Source organism: Pezoporus flaviventris, unplaced genomic scaffold, assembly GCF_033815535.1.
Source record: "Pezoporus flaviventris isolate CSIRO_AGI_PZ_B2104156 unplaced genomic scaffold, CSIRO_AGI_Pfla_v1 ptg000081l, whole genome shotgun sequence".
Lineage (NCBI taxonomy): Eukaryota > Metazoa > Chordata > Aves > Psittaciformes > Psittacidae > Pezoporus > Pezoporus flaviventris.
The window spans coordinates 1,154,314-1,178,249 of NW_026892629.1; the positions used below are offsets into that span (position 1 = coordinate 1,154,314).

Genomic DNA, 23,936 nt, shown 5'->3' on the forward strand with positions numbered 1-23,936 from the left:
AATCTCTAGAATAAAACACACACCCTCTCCAGTCCACCTTTCGCTACAGTAGATCTCTGTTCTTTTACACGGGAGGTGTTGGCTTAGTGAAACTGGAAATCTTAAGACTTTTATCTTGGTGACAGTGCCTTTCTTTCCCCTAATATATTAACTGTGAATGTAAACTAGATTGATTATCTGTGTTTCTGGAAAGACCATACCAGTGATCTATGTACATAGCTGAACATTTGTTGTCCTTTGCTGGCTGCTGTATTCTGTATCATTTGGCTTCAGTTGAGGAGGGAATGTTGACAGGAAGAGAAGTGGTGAGAGTCCAGAAATTTTTGCTAAGTTTCAGGCAGGAAAGAAAATGTGTTATTGCCCTGTTATAACGCATTCCACCCCATCCACTTCAACGTCATCTAATGTTAATGTCTGTGTCCTTCTCAGCCATTGATTTATTTAGTCATGTTAAATTTTTCATTTAATTCCTGGTTTTGCCATAAACACATTGCCTCCTGTCATTCCGAGTTTTCATTGCAGTTTATTTTTTTCCACTTATCATTCCAAATCCCGGATGTAGCCATTCCCAGTTTCCTACTGACTTACTATTATACTAGCCATGATTATTTTCCATGTTCACTTTTTTCCTACCCATAATTTGTGTTCAGTTTCAGTTCTGATCTTCTTCCCTTGTTCATGTTTAGCTCTGCGTGTAACTTGTCACTGATTATGCAGCCTCTTACTTTCTCCCTCTCCTTACACACAGTTTTTCTCCAAGTTAGGTTGTTAACAATATTGCCAGTATTTTCGTAGTCACTGTAACTTCTATTTTGTCTTCTTTGTTTTACTGATTTTCTTTCTTCTAGTCCTTGTCTGTCCTTGATAATCTGCTTGTCTTACTAATTGCCAATGCTCATTATACCCACTGGTTTTGCTACTTTTTATGATTATCCAAGGTAGATTCATGCCTCCAGTTAGTAAGCTGTGGTAGGAAACTGTGGAGACCACAGGGGAGGTGGAATTTGCTTTAAGGTGACACAGCTGAGTCCAGCCTAGTCAAAAATAGCCACAGCAGCTACATACTGAGTGTTGATGAAGTATGTTGGGGTTTTAGTTGTTAAAACTTCAGTCATAAGAGCAAGTGTACACTGTTCTCAAAGGTCAAATTAGTGGATTTTCAGAAGGTAAAAAGATCACTTGAAGGATTTCATTTATGCAAATAGTATTTTCTTCATGTGTCATTTATGGAAATAAACAATTCTGTGTGATCTTTTTTCTTCCAGTTTCCTTGTTCTCCCTGTAAAAAGTTAACCCCAGGCAGGTACCTCACTTGAACAAGTTAACTTTTGGACAAAGGATTTTAATGAACTGAAAGTTGCAAGCATTGGAAGTACAGCCTGAGCAGCGACAAGTGCCAGTTGACTGTAACAGGGATGACTGCCAGCCCTTCTGACTGTGCCTGCTGTACTCATCCAGTTGTTGAAGCTGCATGTAGTGAAACAAACTGTTTCTGGAACTTCAGTCTTGAGGGTACCAAGTTTATTATGCTGTTTGTGTGTTGTGAGCCACAAAAAATAGGGCTGTGTAGACAGGCTAAGAAAGTTGGGACTGTTCAGCCTGGAGAAGAGAAGGCTGAGTGGAGACCTCATAGCAGCCTTCCAGTATCTGAAGGGGGCCTACAAGGATACTTGGAGAGGGACTGTTCATTAGGGGCTGTAGTGAACAGGACAAGGGGTAATGTTGTTAAGTTTAAACTTAAACATGGGAAGTTCAGGTTAGATATAAGGAAGAAATCCAGTGGTGAGGCACTGGAACAGGTTGCCCAAAGACATGGTAAATGCTCCATCCCTGGCAATGTTCAGGTCCAGGTTGGACAGAGCCTTGGGTGACATGGTCTGGTGGGATGTGTCCCTGCCCATGGCAGTGGGGCTAGAACTAGATAATCTTAAGGTCCTTTCTAACCCTAACCATTCTGTGACTCTGTGTTGGAGATCACTCAACAGCCTGCTGTATCCCTCCTCCCTCCTGCTGTATCAAACCTTACAAAACAAAATTCTTGCAGTCAGGTGCAAAGAGATGTTTTCATTTTCAGTCTTTTTCAGTGAAAATGCTGACTGCCAGTTCCACGGGGGAAAAAGATTAAAAAGTCATATTCACCATCTGAAACTTTGCAGAGAAGGTAATACTTATGACAACAAGACAATGTTACTTGGAAAGCCCGTGACTTTGGTTTCTATTAGGAAATAACCTTTCTTTTAAAAAGTTCAGCGTTCTTGTTTGGAGAAATGCTTTTAAGTAGTATCTTTAGAATGGCTGTGCCTTAGTACTGGGGGTGACTTAGGAAGTTGCCTTTTCTATTTTCTATTTTGGACTGTTGCATTATTGGCGGAAGTTCTGTGGGTGTTGTGGATGCACCCATTTGTATATTGCAATTCATAATAATATAATGGCATGCATTTCCCAAAATGGATATTTTTGAACTGGTATAATTTAAATTATGAAGTAACATTTTATTTTAACTTTTTTTCACATCACATTTTTATTAGAACTAGGTGGTGTTTCTACTATCAGAGGTGCTCTTTGGAGGGCTGCTTTCTAGGACCAAAGAAGTTTGGGAGAGACTTTTCTGAATAGTTCAGTTTTTCCTTTCCCAGGTACCCCATACTGCTTTATATATTTGCATAATAAAGGATTTTTTTGTGTTGAGCTTACTTCTCATGTGTGACTTTGTCACTGATATTTTACATCCAAAGAAATTTAAGTAGTGGGCTATAGAGATGAGTGCACAGCAAATTACATGCAGGTGGAATGGCTTAAAGATTAGCAAATTTAGGAAACCTGGGATCTTCTAATTTTAGTAGTTGTCTTATGTGCTGGTGGGACATGGTTGAGAGTCCTGGACTTCTGATATTGTTCCCAGCACTATCGTATGTTGGTAATACTAGTACTCAGTATTGCTGTCACTGAAGATCCAGTGTGCTCTGTGGCAAACTTCATTAAACTTCACTGCAGGTTGATGCCATGTCCTGTAGCATTTTGTAGAATTTATGAGTGTCAAATAATTCAGTTGAATACATATATTTTTAATAATCTCTTTAGTTTGACAAACTTCTGTATTTCCTTGTCTTACTGTTTTTTCCTAAGTGATACGAAGTTTGATGGGAGAAAAATACTGGTTTTAAGGCAAGTGAAATGTTTTAGTTAAAGGCTAGAAGCCTTAGTTCTAAATCATAGCACAGCTTATACTAAGGGAAGTGTTACTTTGAAAGAGGCCTCAGTTATTAAATCTTTTCAGACAGAACTGTCTCTTCTATGCTTCTGTTGTCACTAATATACTTAATAGTTGCACTGCCGGTAGTGTATGCAAAAAAAAATTACTCTTTTATTAGTGAGTCACAAAACATACATGGAACAAGTTCATGAAATGGTGCACAAAACCAGTGCATTGTCTTTTTCGTTTCATGCAATTGATGGCTGTTGCTGTGTAATTGTTAGACAGAGGTGCAAGTGGCTTGCTTGTGGTTATATAGAAAGTCTGTAGCAGAGTAAAGGATGCAAATTGTATCTGCTAGCTCAGAAAGCATGGTGTTAGATGCATATTTTTCCATGGCAGTGCTAGTTTAGACAGTGCAAGGAAGGACCTGCTTAAGTAAATTAATTCTTTCTATTTAGTGTCAGTAACATCTAGGCTCTCTAGCCCCATTCAAAATTGAAATAGTATGCAGCTTTCTTTAAGTGCCTGTACCATTTTTGAAAATAGAAGAATCCATATAAAACAAGTAAAAATTTCAAAAGCATGTCAATGACTTAAAGCTTTAAAGAAAAGAAATTTCAATCTGACTAGTTAATTAATATATAATTCCCTTGGAGGTGACTTCCTTTGCCAGTGCTGTTACACTGCTAGTTGTTTCGTGTGAGATTGTCACCTGAAAAAACATGAACTCAAGACATGCTTAGCATTCACATTCTCCCTTCCTTGTTTCTCAGGCTGAATTCAGGCATATTAAAAATTCTGGTTCATCTTATCAGAAGTAGGCTTCTCTGTGCAGTGGTGTAACTGAGCTTTTAATTTCAGTGCTATTATACTTTACTTAACTATTCTTCTTTGGCAGGACGACAAACTGGGAGGAGAAGCCTCTGTGTATAGGAATTCAAAATGCTGGAATTTTATTACTACCGTTAAAAAGTGGCCATCTGAATGAAGCCAGTGTGGATTTAAATACTCATTGCTAGTGTGCATTTATTCAAATACACCAAAATCCCTCTTTCACTTTGTGCCAACATGTCTTTTTTGAGATGGTGATTATCTAACAGACTCCAGTTGTTTTTATGTACCTCTGAGCTATCTGGGAACAGAGTAGATGGATAATCAACTCTTCCAAGTACTGAAACATAACTTCCATCTCTCCTACAGGATTAAACCCCCATTTTTATCTTCCTGTCCTTTCAAAGTAAGTATATAAATGAAGGAAAACTGAAAAAAAAACTTCAAGCCTGTTATGTATGGTAAAGAAGCCAAAATATTTTGATTTGTTTATTTAAATCTTTTACAGGTACCCTTTACAATTAATTTTACCAAGGAAATGTAGGGAGTTGCTTACAGTAAAGGAAGATTGCTGACTATATCCATACAAGTTACTCAACTCCAGGTTGAGCACCCAGGGAGACTTTCAATTTTTAAAAACTGTCAGTATGTTTTACTTGCTTCACATATATATATGTGTCTGTGTCCTGTTTATCAATCTGAAATACTTTATTTTTTATTACGAGATTTTGGGGTTGTACTTCTAATAACCTTGAAGAAGAATAATAAAGGGAAAAGAGCTTTGAATGTCAAGTTATCGCACATTGCCATAATTGTAGTGGAGTAATGGCAGTGCAGATCTGTTTGTTCCCTTTGTTGTTAGGCTCGTCCTAATTGAATACTGAGACAAAGTGCATGAGGGCATGTGTTGTTTTTTAATAGTGTTTCAGTTCTTGCTAGAGTACACTTTAATCTAGGTATTCTGATGTCAGTGGAGTCAAAATTCCAAATACGTGTCTGAAAACTACTTCGCTTAAAATAGGCTAGACATTTTGTTCTTTAAATACTCTGAATTGTGAGAACTGTCATGCTGATGAGCCTTTACATTTTTGTAATTAATGCCTGTGTACTCTTTTCATGGAAGGAAAATTTCTTTAATTTTCCTAGTGTTAAGTTAGTGAATTTCCAGAATTTTTACAGTGTCCTCTTCAGTAAAATCTCTTGCTCTGCAGTTGGCCAGTTGGTGCATTTACTTGCATGTGATCCATCCACTCTTATTTTTAGTTTTTGCAATACTGGAATAGTGAAATGTAGCAAGGAGGCATTGGGAATTCTTTAGGAGTTTATGAAAGATGTATCTGTCTTTGTTTCTATATGTATTCTTGATTTAGGAAATGTATTGTCATTACTAGGGTATGTGTTAAGAACATCCAAATGGCAGTAGGCATGAAGAACTCTATGAATCTGTTCTTGGCAAAAAATTGTATATCCTTTATATCCTTTCTTCAGAGGTTAATTTTCCTCAGAGCTGCTCTTCTCCTAATCAGATGGGGATTACTGCATTTACACTTTTTATAGGCTTCTAGTGCACTTCAGTTGCCATAGGATACTCTGTTTATTAAGGAGCCTTTTACAAATCATATCAGCATTGTGCATTGACTTCCTTTTAGTTGCAAGGTGCAGTTTAAGGATTTGCATATGATCTGTTAAGTGCTGAATAGCTTTTGCTTTGCCTGCTAAAGCAGATAAGAATTTATCATACAGTTTTCTCCCATGCCCTATAGATTAGATAGTAAAGTATGCTCCTTTCCCAGCCTTGTGTCCTTTGTAATGAAGCCCATGATTATTAATCTTTAATGGTGCCTGCAGTGCACAAAAGACAGACTTGGTCTTTATCTCAGATGTGCTGCTTGATTTTATTGTCCATTGAAGTCAGAAGAAGAAATTTGATGCTTCCGTCAGTAGTGTTACTAGTAATCCTTGGCATCTATTTGAATGCCACCATACCACGATTATTTTCCTTGGTTTGGTTTGCCTTTATATGATCCTGGTCTGCTTCCTCACTTCACCTATGCTGATGTATTAGTGCTTTATAAAAATAAAAAAAAAAACCCACCCAGAATGTCAGTGCTGTTGATGGACAATTACTTTACTTTCTCTTGCTTTGTATTTTTGTATCTTCTTTCAACTTTTAGTGTTTCCTAATGTCTGGTATAAAACCTGTGTTTTCTATGTCAGATACTTGGTTTCTTGAATGTATTTTGTGTCCTTGTACATTTAACTTTGGATCAGTATCAAATACTCCAATGTATTTGTACAGAGTACAGCTTAATTTCTAAATTGATTAAAGAAGATGTACTTTGTAAAGTCTTTTGACACTTGATTTTGGATCATACATAGCAAATATTGCTTGTAGATTGAAAACTGTTTTCAGGTTATGTGATATGAATTGTTATCTTTGTTTTTTTCAAATAATCTCTTTTCAATTTCATTTTTTTGTATTTATTAGTTATTAGCAGCCTGATTTCAAACATGGTATTTTCTGAGAGTTAATGTAATTTGTCTTTCAAATTACATGTAAAGCATTCATGTTTAACTAGCAGTTGAAAGTGGTGGCTGCTTGAAAATTGTTAAAGTGGAAAAAGACATACCAAGTTGATACCAAAAGTAATGTAATTTTTACTGTAACTCAAGTGGTTAACTACTTACTGAAAAGAATGCTATAGGTGATCTATGTAGGAGCTTGAAGATGAAATAGAAATCTTTGTGCTTAACTACAGTCCTTGTCCAGTGATCTGAGAATTTTTATTTGGAATCTTTACTATTTGTTTGTCAGTTACGTAATTTGTGATTATTGTAAACCATGGTTTGTACTGTTGCATTTATTTCTCTGTTTTTCCTTACTTACAGTGGACATGGTATGCAATTATTAATGATGCATATACAGACTATTTGTTCCAGAGATCTCCAGGTGGCATATAAATAAAATGAGTATCAGCAGATAAAGCAAATGAGGGAGATGAAGTTAGAGTCTGACATTAAATAAGAATCTGTAGCATCATTGTTTACAAAAACTTGCACAACAGCTTTTCTGGTATGCTGTCTGTTATAGATATGTCTGTGGTATTCTGTTTCCTTACCTGAAATCTTTGGCAGCTTTGACCGCAACTTTATATATAAAGCAGTGTGATTCTGTGGTTTTAAAGGTGTAGCTGTCGCACTTCAGAACACAATAAAGAGTTAACCTAAATGAATAGGACCAAAATGACTCCAACAGTTTATCTTACAGTAGTAATCTGAAAAACTTAAAAGATTAAACTGTCCTTCAAAATAAGTGTTCACTCAACTTGTGACTAAGCCAAACTGGTCTATTACTTGAAGACAAGGGGCATTTTTCCACATTTCTCTTACATCTGTAGGTGAAGATTGTTTAAAATTTTCAGCTTAATTATGAATTCAGGTTATTGTTTTGCATTCCTGTGTGTATAATATCCTTGAGAGCAGAGGTACAGTGCTATTAGTTTTGAAACTAGCTTCACAAAATTAAGAATGAACCTTATTGTAATTTTGGTCCCAATTAAGTTATGGGAAAAATAGACTTGAAGTTCAAAAATATTAAGGCAAAAGAAAAACTAAAGAATTAATCAGCTAGTGAGCAACTGCAGAGTGTTTCTTCATCCTCATACTGCATGAAATGGTTCTGGCGTTCTGTAGAACTGCTGGGAGTAAAGCTCTTCGATGGTGTAGATGTCATGTGGATGCTTGGAGATGCAGCTGTAAATATTGTTTGTAAACAATGTTTTGTGTAAATATTGTTGGTAGGTTATTTTGAATAAACATGTAGTACATGCAAGTAGTATCTGTGAGTTGAAGATAAGTAATGTAACTTGTTAAACTTTAACACCTGTTAGTCACAACCTGAAGTTCAAACTTACTTTTTGTCTTATTACTAGGTAAAACAAGGGATTCCCAGTCAGCCAGAATGGAATCTGAAATTATGCCAAAAATTACCAAAATGACAGTGTCTGGAAAGAAACAATCTATGGGATTTGAAGTTCCATGGTAAGCCAAGCCCTCATACATCAAGGTACATCAGTAGCTCTTCTTTCAGACTGATGCACCTGTAGAAGTTCTTTTTTTTTTTTTTTCTATTTTTTTACAGCAGTTTTAGTGTCAGTCACCAGAACTCACCATCTCAGCTTCTTGTTTGACTCAGAATTACTTTCAGAAGATGGTACCTCACGTTTTGAGTTTAACAAATCCTTTCACTATGAATAGTGCAGAGAGATATCAGCTAGTCAGATTATTTAAACATCCGCTTCATAGAATACTGAACTTTCTTGGGGTTCGTTTATTTTAAATTTAGTTCTCTAAGTGGAATTATGAAATCAATAAATCTTAACTGTAATCGCTTGTTCTTCAAAGGAAGTAATACATTTAAGAATAATTTATGGGCAAAACAATTACTTATAGCTAACCTTTGTCTTCCTCTGCAGCTTTTGTTAACAGGTGTCCAGGGTACAACTGTTGTAGAGAAGAAATTGGTCCTCCTTATGCTATAGCTAAATTAGAGTGGTTGAGCAGTAGTTCTAATTTTATTCTCACTTGGAACTGTTGAGGGGGATGTCTTGTGAGAGTGTGGAAACTGGCATCTGAGTTTATACATGCAGTAGTAGCCAGTAGTGAATACTTAAAAATATATATGAGGACAGAGCTTGTGTGTTCAGAATACAGTCCATGAAATATCTTTACATGTAGCATCCTGTGCCTGCCCACTACATTAGGCTGTTTCTATAAAGAATGGTTAATGGATTTTTCTTTCTTTGATGCGCTTCTGGTTTTGAAGCCAGATCTTGCCACCTAATCCATGCAAGAAGTTTCATAGTTCATCCTCAGGAAAAAAAAATCACAAGTGTAAGCAGTGCCAACATCCTCCCCTCATCCTGAAGTGTTTGTAGTTCTGATCTGGAAAGAGGGAAGTAAGAGGGAAGGATGATCTTTATTTTACAGTATGTTGTACATGTTTGATAATTGAGTGAAAACAAGCTGTTGAATCTTCTTAGTCTCTTAAGCTTTAGTACAAGGTGTGAAGCTGATGTCATTATTCCCTTTATACTGCTAAATGTCATTGCTAAGAGACTTTACTTTCATTCAGCTACTTAGATGCAATAAGCTCCAAATGAAAGATTTTTGGACCTTTCAAAATCTTTCTGTGCTGTTTGAGATTTGCAGTATATAAACGGGAACTTTATTTTTTTTTTTCCACCATTGGCTCATTTCCACCAGTGACTCTGGATGTGACAACTGGACTTGAAGGTGCTGTGATGTTGATAGGAATTTTACAATCATCTCTGATGTTTCTGCCATACTTCTTATAAATGGGAGTTTTTCATGGGGACTTCTGTGTATTAAATTAACTTGGGTAGAAGCTTATAAGAAGAAAGGAATCTTGAGTGAAAAAGATATGCCAGGTAATCCTGGATAGTAGTGATTGAATTTTTTAGCTATAAAAATTACCATTTAAAATGTTTGTTCATTAAAAAAAAAGGAAAAATACAGAATTATGTATCTCTGATACTTAGCATTTGTCACACCTTGTATATGTGTGTCTTCTCCATAGGGAAGGAGGAGATAAGAAAGAATGCTTCCTTATCTTTGGAATGGAGTAATTCCTGAATAGGGTAGTTATGACTCAGTCTTTGGGGAAAGATAGTTGGCACTAACATGGTTCTCAGCCACTGTTTCTCTTCATGGAACCTGAAATAGTTTGTGTCATGATTGCTTCCAGTTAAGTGACTTAATATATTTTTTGTGGCAGAAAAAATGAAGCCTTCAGAACCTGCTGGTAATCCCTTTAGGTAAATCCTCAATATTGCAAAGACAGTTTTTTAATTTTTTTTTTTTTAATTCACCTCACTTACTGGTACTGTTGAAATACTGATGAAGAGCAAGCCTGTGTTGTAAAAATTGGGTACATATTGGGCATTTAGCTTTAAGTGGGAGGAATAGGTAAGAAGTGGAAGGATTTGGAAAAGAGCATGAAATCTGGAGCATACCCAATCAGTGAAAATGGAAGAAAGCACAATTTAAATAGTAAAGTTATTGGGCATGTCTGAAGATCGCTGGTTCAGGGAGTCTGTGATGGCCTCCTTTATTCTTTTGTCCTACAGGCAACTGTGGAAACACCTCCAAGGCACTAGGACCTTGACATGAAGAATGGGGGAGGAGGTCTTGACCATATTTGCATCCTACTTTTCCTTTTGTGTAGGATAGTAGCATTTACTTTCCTGATTCCGCTTGAAGCTTGACTAGGTCTTTTGCATAAAGACTGTGCTAAATATATTGTGGTTAGCTGAAGCACTAGCACTGTCTTCCAAGTTTATAATGACTTTGTACACATTTGTTTCTAAACTTGAAAAAAACAAAGCAAAGCATTAACCTCTGCCTCAGCTACATGATTATCAGAGTTGGGAATTTATTTCTGCAGTTACCTAGTGGAATATTGACAGCATAAAGATGAGTTGTCAGGGAACAGGATGAATCTGTGTTTATTAACACCTAAGAAAGGCTTGTTCTTTTGATTCTTTTCATACCCTTTTATGTTACTGTTGCATTGATAAAGGTACTGCAAAGAATTTATAATAAAGTAGATTTCTAAGTACATAGTTTATATCACTGACCAAAAGCACAGTGTTGTAAATGATTCATAGCAGTTTGGGTTTTAAAACACCTATAACTGGCCCTTAATCTCACCCCCAGATACTTGTATGGTGTTGGAAGAGGTACCATTAAAAAGCGATTGTACACTACGTATGATCTAGCTTTTGTTGTCATCTTTATGGGATCTTGAAGATAATTCATGGACCATGTTTTTAAAACTAGCGGCCTAGAATTAGCAAAAATAACCAACCATTCTTTGACTAGCTATTCAGTCTTTATGATTCAGTCTTGTTATGAGGTATGACCTCATAATAAATGAATCTTATTTAAAATGAACGCATTATTAGAAGTTGCGAATTGCTTCCAACATTGATTGCCTTTGTTGTTGAATATTTGTAGTCTACCGATTGTCTACAGAAAATGGAGTTTACTCACTTCTGGCAAACTGATGCTGTAGCAAAACTACTTACAAGGCTTTTTCTTAAATCATGAAGGATGCCAGAAGTCGTGAGCAGAAAAGGATGATTATTGTAACCAGCCTGATCAATATTACATAATAAGGATTTCAAAATGGTGTCAACTGTGGATTTACTTTGGTACATACTTGATTTACAACCTGATTTAGTTGAAGATGTCCCTGCCCATGGCAGGGTGTTGGACTAGATGACCTTTGAAGGTCCCTTCCAACCCAAACTATTCTGTGATTCTAATTAATAATTTTGAAAGGGGAAATAAATGTAGACATTCCTGTAATGACTGTAAGTACTCCGAAAGAGTCAGCTGCATAAAAATAATTCACTAAGCATCTAGACTACGAGATTGAAAACAGTGTTTAAAAGCTAAATTATGCAGAATTAATCTTCATTAGATAAGCTTCCAGGTTCCTCTTTGAATGCATGGTAATTTGAACTTCTCAATAATTGTGTGAGATTGAGTGTCTTCTAACATACTTTATGACAATGTATGTTGTATTTCTTATTTTTTCCCCAGAAAACAGTGATTTAACCATAGCTTTTACTCAGTTTACTCATATGGTCCTGGCTGGCAAGAAGTATAGAAAGTTTCTGGCCTGGCAGTTTTAATTTTGACTACATATTTGTCCTTGGCAGCCTTGCCAGGCTTTTGTGTGTCTCCTGATGTCCTAACAAAAAGCTGTAGTAAGCTCTTTTTGACTTTTGTGTCTGAGTTGCTGGTGATCAAGCTTTCTTGATTACATTACTTCAGTGCACATATAAGGTACATAGTGGTTCTGTCATTTCAGAGAAGTCAAGAGTTGCTTAATTAAATGGTTCCATGTTGGTGGCTAGCAGTCATGCGGCAGACAGACACAGATGTTGGCAAGCAGACACAGCTCTTGGAAGTTCCATCAGTTTCTCGTACAAAGGCACAAGGAATTAGTTAGGAACTGCTCTTGCTTCAAATAAAATTTTTTCTTGGTATGGTGATTGAACATAACTCAAACCAAGTTGGAACTTTGCTACCAAAGATACTTGCTAATGCAGATAACTTGTTTATAGCCTCAACTGCCTGCAGTAGTGACATACTGGGTACTAATATGGTATTCTGTCTTCTGATAGAAATTTTCAATTCAATAATTTTGAAAAATCTCAGTGGAAATGGCTTACTGAGAAGCATTTTTAATGTCATTCATTTTCTCATTGACTGTTAGAGAAGAAGCTCCTTTGTAATTTTATGAGCTGTTAACAAGCTTTCAATAAACTACTCATCTGGTTGAGGTAAGGAATAACTAACTGTCAAGGTCTTGCTGCTGCATCTTGCTTCATATACTTCTGTGAGACTGGAATTGTACATTTCATCTGCTCATTTTCCATTAGGTACATAGCAATAAACTTTCTCTCCCTTCCCTGACACCAGTCAGCAAAAAGCTGAATTATCTCACCAGAGATGCTCTGCAAGTAGATCATGATCATACACTTTATCCATTTTGATGTTTCTCCTCTGAAATTGCAAGTTTTAATTTATCATGACAGAGGTGGTTTTCAGATTTCCAAAACATGGTAATATCTGAAACCTGTAAAATTCTAAATGGAGCTGTGTACTGACTGTTCAAATATTCCACCATTGAAAAAATAGGAAGGCCTAATGTTTTGTTGGCTAGAGTCATGTTTACTCATTATTTCATTTATATCTAGCACTTTTGCTTTGCACCACCCAAATTATAAACTATTTGAGAACCTTAAGCAGTGATATATGAACCACTAGAGGGTGAAAAATTCACCCTGAATGTTGAGACAGTTGATTCTGAGAGCCTGCATGAATTTGTTCCATAAGAAAGCAGCCCACAGCATGGCAGTACTGCATTGGAAAGGTTTTCCGGTTTTCCATGGGAAGAAGCCTCTTCTTGGATGAAGTTCTAAATATAGTATTTTGTAGGTATTTCCACATATTGCAATGAATAGTAGTTTGTATATTGAAGTTTGCTGTGCTGCAGTTTTGTCACACCTGTAATAACTGCTTCTATTCCCTTCTTGCTGTTTGCATTAGTGCCTCACCATGAAGCTCTGTCAGGCAGCAAGAAAGCTTTTGTTCTCTTGAAGATGTTACATAGCATATATTTTTAGTGGTCATCTTTGTCATAACAGGTGAAGAATCATGTTGTATATTCTCAGAGTACTTGTGTAAGTTAGGAAATTATTCCCATTTACAAGTCAGTGTAAGAGAATAATATATTTAGGATTATTTACTATTAGGATTAGTATGGTGAGCTATGGGAGAACAGGGTGTTAGAGAAGGGGAGTTGGGGAATCCAAATTGCCTTAGTCATAGAATCAGAACCATAGAATGATTAGGGTTGGAAAGGACCTTAAGGTCATCTAGTTCCAACACCCCTGCCATGGGCAGAGATGCCTCACACTAGATCATGTTGCCCGAGGCTCTATCCAGCCTGGCTTTGAACACTGCCAGGGATTTCTTTGGGCAGCCTGTTCTGGTGTCTCACCACCCTCACAGTAAAGAATTTCTTCCTTTAAATTTAAACCCATTAATCCTTGTCCTATTTTTATAGTCCCTGATTCTAGATGCCTCTAAGTTTTTACCAATTTTAACTTTTCTAAGTAATGATAAATGTAACTCTATATAAACATTGCACCTTAAATTGCACCTCAGGTATGCTTAGTATCTGCATTTTATGCTATATTGCTCTTCTCACAATAGAATATAGCTACATTCAGCTGCAGTACTTGTAGTGTATGTGGAAGCTGTCACAGTATCGATGCTTCAAAGTTGACTTGGGCTCTTAGTTCAGACAGCCAGCTTTTTGTATTTCTTCCGCACAACTGTCCTTTCCCTCTAAAAAAAAAAAAAGTGGCTTGTGGGAAGCTTTTGTTTATCTGTTTCATGTATTTTGCAAGATTATTTCTTATCTTGGTTTTGTGCACAGTGCTTTTCAGACAAGATGTTCGGAGCTGGTATCTGTGCAGTTTGTATCCAACTGCTTATCGCTTCAACCTTAATGGGCTTATCACATACTCTTCGTCTGGGGCTTATATGATAGTGAAGGGAAAACTCAATTTCTCTCCTGCATTTCTATGGCTTCTTTGTCATTCCTTGTGTTTTGTTTTTTGTTTTTTTGTTGTGTTTTTTTTTCCCTAGTGTGATTGCTGAAGAAAATGGTCATGCTAATACACCTCAGAAAGGACTGTCAGATGAAGATGCCAGTGTAACTTCTGGGGTACCTGAGGCAGTCTCAAAATCTGCTCTTTCACAAGTAGCGCAGGTTTCAGAAGAGCAAAATACAGTGCCTGCTACAGTAAAAAAGTCAGGGAAGACAAAACCACAAATAGATGTGAAAGCAGAGTTGGAGAAGAGGCAAGGAGGAAAGCAACTGCTTAATTTGGTGGTAATAGGTAATACTGTTAAACTACATTTTGACACACATAGAGATTAAAAATTTTCTTAAGTGAATCTGGAAGTGATACAGAAGCAAAACTCTCCTCTCTACAGGGAAGGAAAATCTCATACTAGTTTTAGTTGCATCTGCTTGACTGTTGTTGTTCTTTGGAAAAAATGCATTCAGATGTCCTTGACTAGGACAATATAGTAAAATGTAATCTGGTTTGGTTTCATTCTGTCAATGTGTTCTTTTTAGTAAGAATTTGGAGGTGCTATATAGATGTCATGCTAACTGAGAGTTTCAATAAAAATTCTCTGTATCTCTGTTTTACAGGATTGTGAGGCTCTGTGGATTGCATAAGGATTCTTAGTGAATGTGATTTTCATGTTATAGTGTATTTCTTCTTGTACTATTTTTAAAATGCATAAATTAATAAAATTATTGTAATATTTATTTCCCTCCCTATAGGGCATGTTGATGCAGGTAAAAGTACTTTGATGGGTCATCTGCTTTACCTTTTGGGAAATGTGAATAAAAGAACTATGCACAAATATGAGCAAGAGTCTAAGAAGGCTGGCAAAGCTTCGTTTGCCTATGCATGGGTCTTGGATGAAACGGGTGAAGAAAGAGAAAGGTAGAATTATCTTTCAGTGAAACTTACCCTTTTTTTTTTCTTTTTTTTTCTGAAAGAACAGCATTTGTTAGGAAATACAGATCTAGTAATAATGCTTTGGTAGAAATGTCCTAAATGTTTGAAGATATTTACTCAATGCTTATTAGCAAATATTTTTCTTTGTATGAGTACATGTTACTAAAAGAAAAAAGTGGTATCTTTGTTGAGTTATAAGAAATGTGAATAAGGAGTTGAGTATTTCTTTACTTATTTCTATGCTGTGGAGTGTAGAGGAAAACTATAATGCAGTTTCTAGAACTAACTTGGCTTCTAGTAGCCAAGTTAGTTCATTTAAAGCTGCCTTACTGGTTCATTGCTGCCAAATTTCTCTCAGTTTGCTTATCATTTTATATGAAAAGTTCTAGCTTAGATATTTCTATGAAAGGGTGTCAGAATTATAGTCCTGTTGAAAAAGTATTTAATGAGGAAGCAGTAAAGCAAATTAAAAAAAATCTAAGAGCTTCTAAGAACATTAGAAAGCTAAATACATAATATTCTGCTTTCAGAAAATAATAAAGCATTTTCTTATGTGTTTATATTTTTACAATCACTTGTAAACTTGAGGTTTCATAGCATATAAGTTCTTATAAGGTGAATAGGTTATAACCTTCACAATGAAAACCGATGCCGAAGAACATGGAGTAAGGCAGTAAGGAAGGTTTATTTTGTTAGTTTATATTGTCACCGGAAGTAGCATATTTTAAGTATCTAGGCTAACATGAGAAGTTTTGTCCCTTGAAAATACCAGTCTTCATCATCTGTGAAGGGAGATGCAGATGGCTTACTGAGATACATATGTGTGTGATAGGATTCATCTAATCAAATCCTGTGCAGAACATGTGATTGTTAGTGAGATGTGGAACTGAGTCAAAGTGCTGTAATCCTTCCTTGATAATCGGTAGTTCTGCGTGTAGATCTTTGCAAATGTATCACTGTATTCCTATAGTCACACACCTTTTTTTTTTTTTTAATTATTCTTGGCTATGTTCCCATTATTATATGTTGCCTTTTTCTGAAGAACTGAATGTTAAAAGTGAAATTAGCACTGATTTAAATACAGAGTACAATTTTCATGTTCTCACTGAGCTTGTTGGGACATAGTACATGGTGCATGGAGTTAGTACTGTGAATTCTGGGTGTTTGTTTCTTCATGACCAGAGTTACTGAAAGGCAGCTCTAGAGCTCTGCTTTTCCAGCAAGCAGGTTTCTTTCAGTTTGTTTGTGCAGGCTAAATCAGATGAGAGCTATGAAGCATCTAACGTCAGGATTAAGTATTTTATAGCTTACTTGATGAAGCTTTTGAAGCAGTTTTAATGGTGTGTTGCACGTATGCTTTGTTTAAGGGGAGTGACAATGGATGTGGGTATGACCAAATTTGAGACAAAGACTAAAGTAATTACACTGATGGATGCTCCAGGCCACAAAGACTTCATTCCAAATATGATCACAGGAGCTGCACAGGTAGCGATGGTCTAAAACTCTTTCCAATAGCATTATTATTTAAAACCTTTTCTTAAATTTGTTTTCTTCTTTTTTTTTTTTTTTCTTAAATCTTAAGGTGAAATGAAATCATTGATGGTGCGAAGATACCTTTGAGGTTTTCATGAGTTTTCTAAACTTAAAAAGAATGTGCTTGTTTAAAGGCAGTAGTGGGATGTTAGCATTTTGGAGGAGAGTTTTATTAGGGAAGTAATTTGAATACTAAGTTACAGTTTGATAACATCAGAGTTGAGCTTTGAAAGCTATTCAGATGTGCCATGTGTCTACTCAGCAAGAAGTTCTGTGAAAGTGGATTTGTAGGTAAAGACTACATGGTTTTGAGCTTAAAGGAAAAAGGATCTGGAAAGGTTGAACAATCTGTTTAACAATACATTTTATGAAAGCATAACATAGATAACAGTTTGTGCAGAGTGCATCTGTGTCATCGATAGGACATTTGCAGAGACTACTGCAGCTTGGTTTAGGAGCAGTAGGTAAAGACAGAAGTATTTGACACTTCCCATTCTCATATAGGTTAGTTATTTAATTTATGGAAAAAATAAATCAGAAGGGGGGAAGAATAACGGTTACATGACATAGAAAGTGTGAAAATTTTCCACTTAAAGGCACCCTTTTTTAGGTAGTAGAATTGATACTCCATGATAGAGCTGTAATCAAAGGTTTTGTGGTTTGTTTTTTTTTGCTTTTTTGTTTTCTGAAGCTAAGCTACTGTGTAGAGGTTTTTACTTCGTGCGTGTCATTACACTCTGAAATGTGAGTTTATCTTGAGATCTCAGTAAGGATGGATCATACTGTTAGTACGATTTTACAGATAAAGAACTATACTGTAGGAAGACTGACTTGCCCCAGGTTCTGCTCTAGCTCTGAAGCAGAGCCTGGGTAAGAGTTCAGAACTTGTGACCCAGTGGTTAGGTTGCAGAATAATCATAAGTTTGCAAATTACGGTGTAGAGCTTGTACAGTCGTCTGTATTGTGGAGCGTATCTTGTAGGAAGTTTAGGAGTTTTAAAATTATAAGTGAAATATTAGTTTCAGAACAATGGAAAATGTTGGCTCAACCAAGCCATTTTCTTTACAACTTCAGCTTAAATTAGTTGGTCTTTTGCAGAAAAATAATAGAGGCAGAAGTGTTAAGACTGGCAGATCCACCAGCAATTTTATCAATTCAGCAGAAGATGGGGCGGGCCAAATAAGACTTGGTATCTCTGTGTTCCCTCAGCTCTCAGGATGGTGAAGGGGTGGTCTGTTCTGAAGCCTGTTTACGGAATCACTGAAGCTTTGCATGTTTCTGTTGCCTGGTAGAGTAGCTACACTCAGCACTGAAGCAATGCATGGAAGAAAGCAAACATGGAAATAGCTCTGATGCCTGAATTCTGTTAGGAGGTGAATCCCCAACTGCTGTTACGCAGAATGCAAATCAGCCTTATCAGGGGCAGGATCTAGCCTTTGATACATATGGTTAATTCACGTAAGTCCTGAGGTACAGTTTTCTAATTTAGAAAATACAGGATGTCCTTTTTTTGAGGGAGAAGTTCACCGCAATGCACTTCAGAGGCTGAGAACTGTGGGGAAATTCATCCCTCATCCTTTTCCCGTTCTCACGGTTGTGCTGTCTCTATCTGACTTGCGGGGATTTCATGCCTAGGATGGAGTGAGGGGAATTCAGAGCCAGGACAGTGTGCTGCCTGTCTTCGTTCTCTTGGTATCCTGAAGCCTAAGTGTGTAAGGAAAGAAAGTACCACTTTTTCTTCTCTTTTCATGATGTCCATCTCATCAGTCTTATGAAATTGTCATATACTTGCCTCTTGTCAGCAGTACCTCTGTTCATGTCTGTCGCCATTGCTTGGTACGTGATGGTGGTCTACCTGGCTGTTACTTGCAAAAGCAGGAAAAGTGGAAGGAATATTAGCAGCATTTAAAGCTAACAGCAAAGTGTGGGTTTTATTCCCTGTGCTTATATACTTTTACGCAGTACTATAGACTGTGTGATACCTTTTTTCTCTTAATGCTGTGGCAGTTTGCCTAGATTATAAAACAGGCTACTTTTTCTTTTCCACCTTGTGATTTTGGCATGCTGCAGTGTCTTGAGTGGACTGAAACATCCACATCCAACATGCAGTTGACCAGTTGTCCCAGTTCTATAGTGAGGTGATCTATCTGTAATTTTCACAGCTACTGACTGTGAAGGTGTCCAGAACTGAAGAGGGGAGGACTGGACATTGTGCTCATATCTGTTCTTAAGGTTCCAGAGCACAAACTGCTTCTGTTCAGTTGAAGTCTGTGCAGCACATCCATAGTGGGCAGTTTGAAGAGGACAGGTTCCCAAAATCATGAGTTGGCTTGCGTTTAACAGAAAATGATGGTTTGTGACATGAGGTGACATAATGCCATAATATCTCACCAGAGTGGGCACGACAGATAGGGTTGAACCGCCTAAGTCATATGTGAAGTATGTGTCATACTCCTGTTCAGAGTATGTTTTGTGTGAACTATTGCTGATTGACAGACTTACCCAGATTATTTCCACCTCTTAACCACTTCTGATTGATTGTTTTCTTTTTAATCTAGGCTGATGTGGCTATTTTGGTTGTGGATGCTAGCAGAGGAGAGTTCGAAGCAGGGTTTGAGACTGGAGGACAAACTCGAGAACATGGATTATTAGTGCGGTCTCTTGGAGTGACACAGCTAGCTGTTGCAGTCAATAAAATGGACCAGGTACATGCTTAACTTTTTCATGCAATTGCAGGGTTTCCATCTAGGATTGTGGACCTTAAGGATCAATATTGTGTCTTTCTTTGATTCTCAGCTCTGTCTCTTGTGCTTAGACTTTACAATTTTTTTGATGGCTGTATTTTCAAAGCAGACAGAATAGTTTTGGTGCTAAAATGAGTAGGGGTCCTTGTTATGTTAGATTTTCACAAGTACTAGTTAACCCAATGGCATCTTCAAGGGCATCTTGGTGGTCATTCAGGTCAAGACCCCAAGAGCTTTATTTAAACCTGTAGGGTGTGTTAGGTATTACTAGTTTGTATTTTAGATTATTACTGTGTATATATTTTATATATTCTTGCTGAATCTGAATTTTGAGTGAATTTAAGAAAAAAAAGGAGCTGTTCAAGGACAAATCATACTAAAGGGGCTTGCAAGGTAAGTAGTGGTGTGTTATTTGCTATCAGTAATTGTTAATATGCTCTTATGTGTCCAACTATGAAACCACGTGGAAATCTCATGTTTATAAATTCATTGGCTGCTTTGTGTGAAGAACACCTACTGGTACTAAGAGTTGATGACATGCAGCTGTATGTTGGAGTCAAGGTTAAAAATCTAAAATTTTCTTATCATCATATGTTTTCTATTTTAGGTGAATTGGCAACAGGAAAGATTTCAGGAAATTACGAGTAAACTTGGCCAATTTCTTAAACAAGCTGGCTTTAAGGTAATGTAAATTTCTGAGATCTTTGTTGCTTTGATCAGGCATTTGAGTAGAAGAAGCTTTTCTTACAGTCAGGTTATTTTGTGTCACTTTTCTGCTGCTGCTATGTGCACATAGTATAGGAGATTCCTTTTCTTACTGGTAGGATGTACGTTGAGCCCTGGGTCAATACTCTTTCTGTCGTCATCATCTTTGTTTAGGTTTGTTGGATCTTTGGGGCACTCGCCTCATTTGTAGTTTCTTGGAACTGTTGTTTATAAAGCAGAACAAACCAAGGATCATCTGCCTTAATGTTCAGGATTGCATGAATAACGGTAGAGAGTTTTATACCAAAGCAGATGTCAGTTTGGATTATGAACTCATAAGAAAACTCTCCATTAGCCATTCTTGAATGTTCTTCTGACATTCCCTCATTTGGACTGGCTGTGGCCTTCCTGAAATCCCTATGCATAAACCAGCATTTCAAACAGAAGTTTTGCCTGTCAGATATAAAATTGGAGTTTGTTGCCTGAAGTAAGTTTCTAGTTGTTAATGTTGCTGTCATTGTGTTTAAATATCTCCAACCCTTTGCTGGAGCACTGTGATCAGACACGAAGTAAACTGAAAGAAAATGGATTAACTGATAAATCTGCCTCCTCCAGGGGAAATACAAATGTGCAAACTGCTCTTTTATAGATCAGTTGCATAATACTGAAACAATGCACCTCTTGCTTCTGCTTGAAGATCCCGTTAATGTATGTTTAACTTCCTTTTAATTAGGAATCAGATGTGGCTTATATCCCAACAAGTGGCCTTGGTGGTGAAAATCTGGTCACAAGGGGTCAGATAAGTGACCTCACACAGTGGTATAAAGGAAAATGTTTGTTAGAGCAAATCGGTGAGTGTGATTTTTCCTCATTTAAAAACTGATATACCTGGGTCAAATCTGTGTAAAAATCTATGTCAAAACTTTATTGTGAGGAAACATGGGACAGATTCTGTGGAATGCAATATAGTTGATTTATCCCTAGGTGAGAAGTTGTTGAGTTAGTTACTGAATACAGGAATTCTAAAAGATCTTATCAATTTATTTGCAGATTCTTTCAAGCCACCACAGAGATCAGTGGATAAACCATTTAGGTTGTGTGTTGCTGATGTTTTTAAAGGTTGGTTGTTTTTAAATATTTTCACCAATATTTAATATAAGTGTTGAAAAATGGTGTAAAAATAAGACTTAAAGTGGATCTTGTTTATGTATCGGTAGTCTTGAACAAGAATAGCGAGTTTTCAGGCACTGTTCTTTGTCAAATTTTAGATAGTACTGCTGAAGGAAAAACACACTGGAAAAGAATTTGAGGAAGAAAATCTGCATGATCAGCTAATCGGCTATGTAATGAGTTGATGGTTCTGTGGGACAGAATTTGAGAATTTCTCTTTCCAAAACTGGTTCTTGTTGTCTACATGAGTGTTTCTCAAACTTTTTATGAGTCTGCCTTCAGGCCTGTTTACCTTCTACTCCTGGATTTTAAGAAAGTTTGACTTGTTCATTTTATGTTCATTGTTGTAGCTGTTAATAATGATAAATTCCTTAATTTTTGTATAAAAATTTGGGGGGTGAGATGGAAGAAAAGGGTAGTGGTGGTGAGACTACTATAGCCAGCCAAGGATTTAATGAAAGGCAGGTAGCAATTCTCTAGCACTAATAGAGAAATGGACAGCAAGTACCTACAACCAGTTCTTATTCCCATCGTCTGGATAAACCAGACTGCCTTGAGCCCTTAAGGTCTTAATAGCAAACTTGGTATTTTTTTTCAGTTAAATACATTGACATTCACAGGTAACTTAGAAGAAATAAGGTTTGTAACACTCATCCTAGTTGAAACTTTCCATTGGTCCCTTGACAAATGTTGCAAACTGAATGACAGTGTGATTTGAAATGTCATAAAAAATTTGTTACAAAATATTATTATTGAATTTCATATTTTAAAATAAGCTGTACTTTATATATGGGGTGCTTATAGCGGAAGTACAAGCAAACCAAGATACTGATTGTAACTGGAAAAATCAGTTTTCTGCAATTTTCATGTGGGTCTTTGAGAAAACACTGGATGCTGTACATGCCCTATGTTGGCTGACTTAAGGTACTGATGCCATAACATTAAGTATTGAAACTTTGCATGAGAATTTACTCTAGTGTTTTAACACTAGTTTTGTCATCTAGGCAGTCAGTGTAATTTTTTTTATTTATTTTTTTTTATTTTGTGAGCTGTGGGGAAGTGTGTTGAGATTATTGATTGAGGTCTTTCAAAATATTCTCACAACTTTTTGTTGCAATAATTACTTTTGTGTTGAGCTAAGTTTCACAAAATGAGCAATTTTGATTAAATCTGTTTTGATAAAGTATGCAAAAAATAATGGCTTTGGGAGAGACTCAATTTACATATACAGGGTTTTTCACTAAATGTGGCCTTTTAGGTGTTTTTTAGGCTTTTTTTTTTTTTTTTTTACTTTTTTTTTACTTACCTTGTGATTTCAAAACTTAATTAACTTGGATGCCACCAGAGGAAGTAGCTGCAGGTACAAGTACATGAATCAACAGTTGTTCTCAGCTCTGTTCCAGTGCCTGTACATGCTGTCCATAGAAATGTGTAAAAAGTGAGAGTGCTGAGTGTACTCTTACGTAGTTTGGAAAATCCCTTTCTCTGTTAAGGTTACCCACATACATGATTCATCTACCTCAGCCTGAGTTTAGCTGTTGTCCTCCATAGCCCTCCTAATATTCTCTCCAGGCAAACTATCTCCTGATGCAGGAGGTCCCTGTAATTTCCTTCAGGTTCCACTTAATCTGTTATAATGCTGTCTAGGGTATGACTTGACCTGACATTTGAAAAGCTTTGTCCAGCGTCCAAATCCTGAGGACAAAGAATATGGCCTCACAGAACCTGAGTGCCATGATACAAAGATCTGAGGCCATTTACACGCTCTGATTCTGTCCACCACTGTCTTGTTTTGTGCTTGCTTTGATTTCATGGGGAGCTGAAGAAACTTGACACTTTGCAAGAAACAATCAGCATGGGAGAGAGCAAAGCTTCAAACACCACGCTAGTGTACTAAGCCAGAGGTGGTGATGTTCTGGGGAAAAGATAAATGGTTCTTGATTGTGGTTGGGAACCTTGAATCTGTTCATGGTTCTGATTGCCTTCAAGTGCTTGCAGAGCCAGCTTCAGGTTTTTTTGTGTACCATATTGTATTGATATTTATACTGTAACTCAGGGATTCTTTTTCTAGCACGTATCTGCTTCTCCAGGTTTCTGTTCTATTGATGCCCAGTGTCATCTGTTAATTGCAGTCATCTCGGTTGGTAGAACGGAGGAAAATTAGTTTGCAGGCACTAACAGTGTTTTTACAGCTAGATAAATGGGAGCATTCATCAATAATGGTGTTGAATGCAAAAGAGCAAGTTGGTAGTACGTGACCTGAAATCTTGAGCTTGCTCCTTTGAATTCAGCTTTAAATGAAGCTTTTAAATAGTGTGAAACACGAAATACTTAGATGCTTGCTTCTGACTTCATTAGGGACTGTAGTGACAGGACAAGGGGTAACGGGTTAAAACTTAAACGGGGGAAGTTTAGATTGGATATAAGGAGGAAATTCTTTCCTGTTAGGGTGGTGAGGCACTGGAATGGGTTGCCCAGGGAGGTTGTGAATGCTCCATCCCTGGCGGTGTTCAAGACCAGGTTGGACGAGGCCTTGGGTGATATGGTTTAGTGTGAGGTGTCCCTGCCCACAGCAGGGGGGTTGGAACTAGATGATCTTAAGGTCCTTTCCAACCC

General features: G+C 36.9%; 1 protein-coding gene across 2 annotated transcripts in view; it reads left to right on the forward strand.

Annotated features, from left to right (window-relative positions):
* Window positions 1-23,936, forward strand: part of HBS1L (HBS1 like translational GTPase) — a 57,774-nt gene that overhangs the window by 25,132 nt on the left and 8,706 nt on the right. For both annotated transcript variants that reach the window (XM_061474856.1, XM_061474858.1), the window contains exons 5-12: window positions 7,960-8,068; window positions 14,279-14,532; window positions 14,988-15,153; window positions 16,536-16,653; window positions 19,260-19,406; window positions 20,053-20,127; window positions 20,884-21,001; window positions 21,201-21,269. In XM_061474856.1, coding sequence (XP_061330840.1) covers window positions 7,960-8,068; window positions 14,279-14,532; window positions 14,988-15,153; window positions 16,536-16,653; window positions 19,260-19,406; window positions 20,053-20,127; window positions 20,884-21,001; window positions 21,201-21,269 — 1,056 coding nt within the window. The remainder of the gene's footprint in view (window positions 1-7,959; window positions 8,069-14,278; window positions 14,533-14,987; window positions 15,154-16,535; window positions 16,654-19,259; window positions 19,407-20,052; window positions 20,128-20,883; window positions 21,002-21,200; window positions 21,270-23,936) is intronic.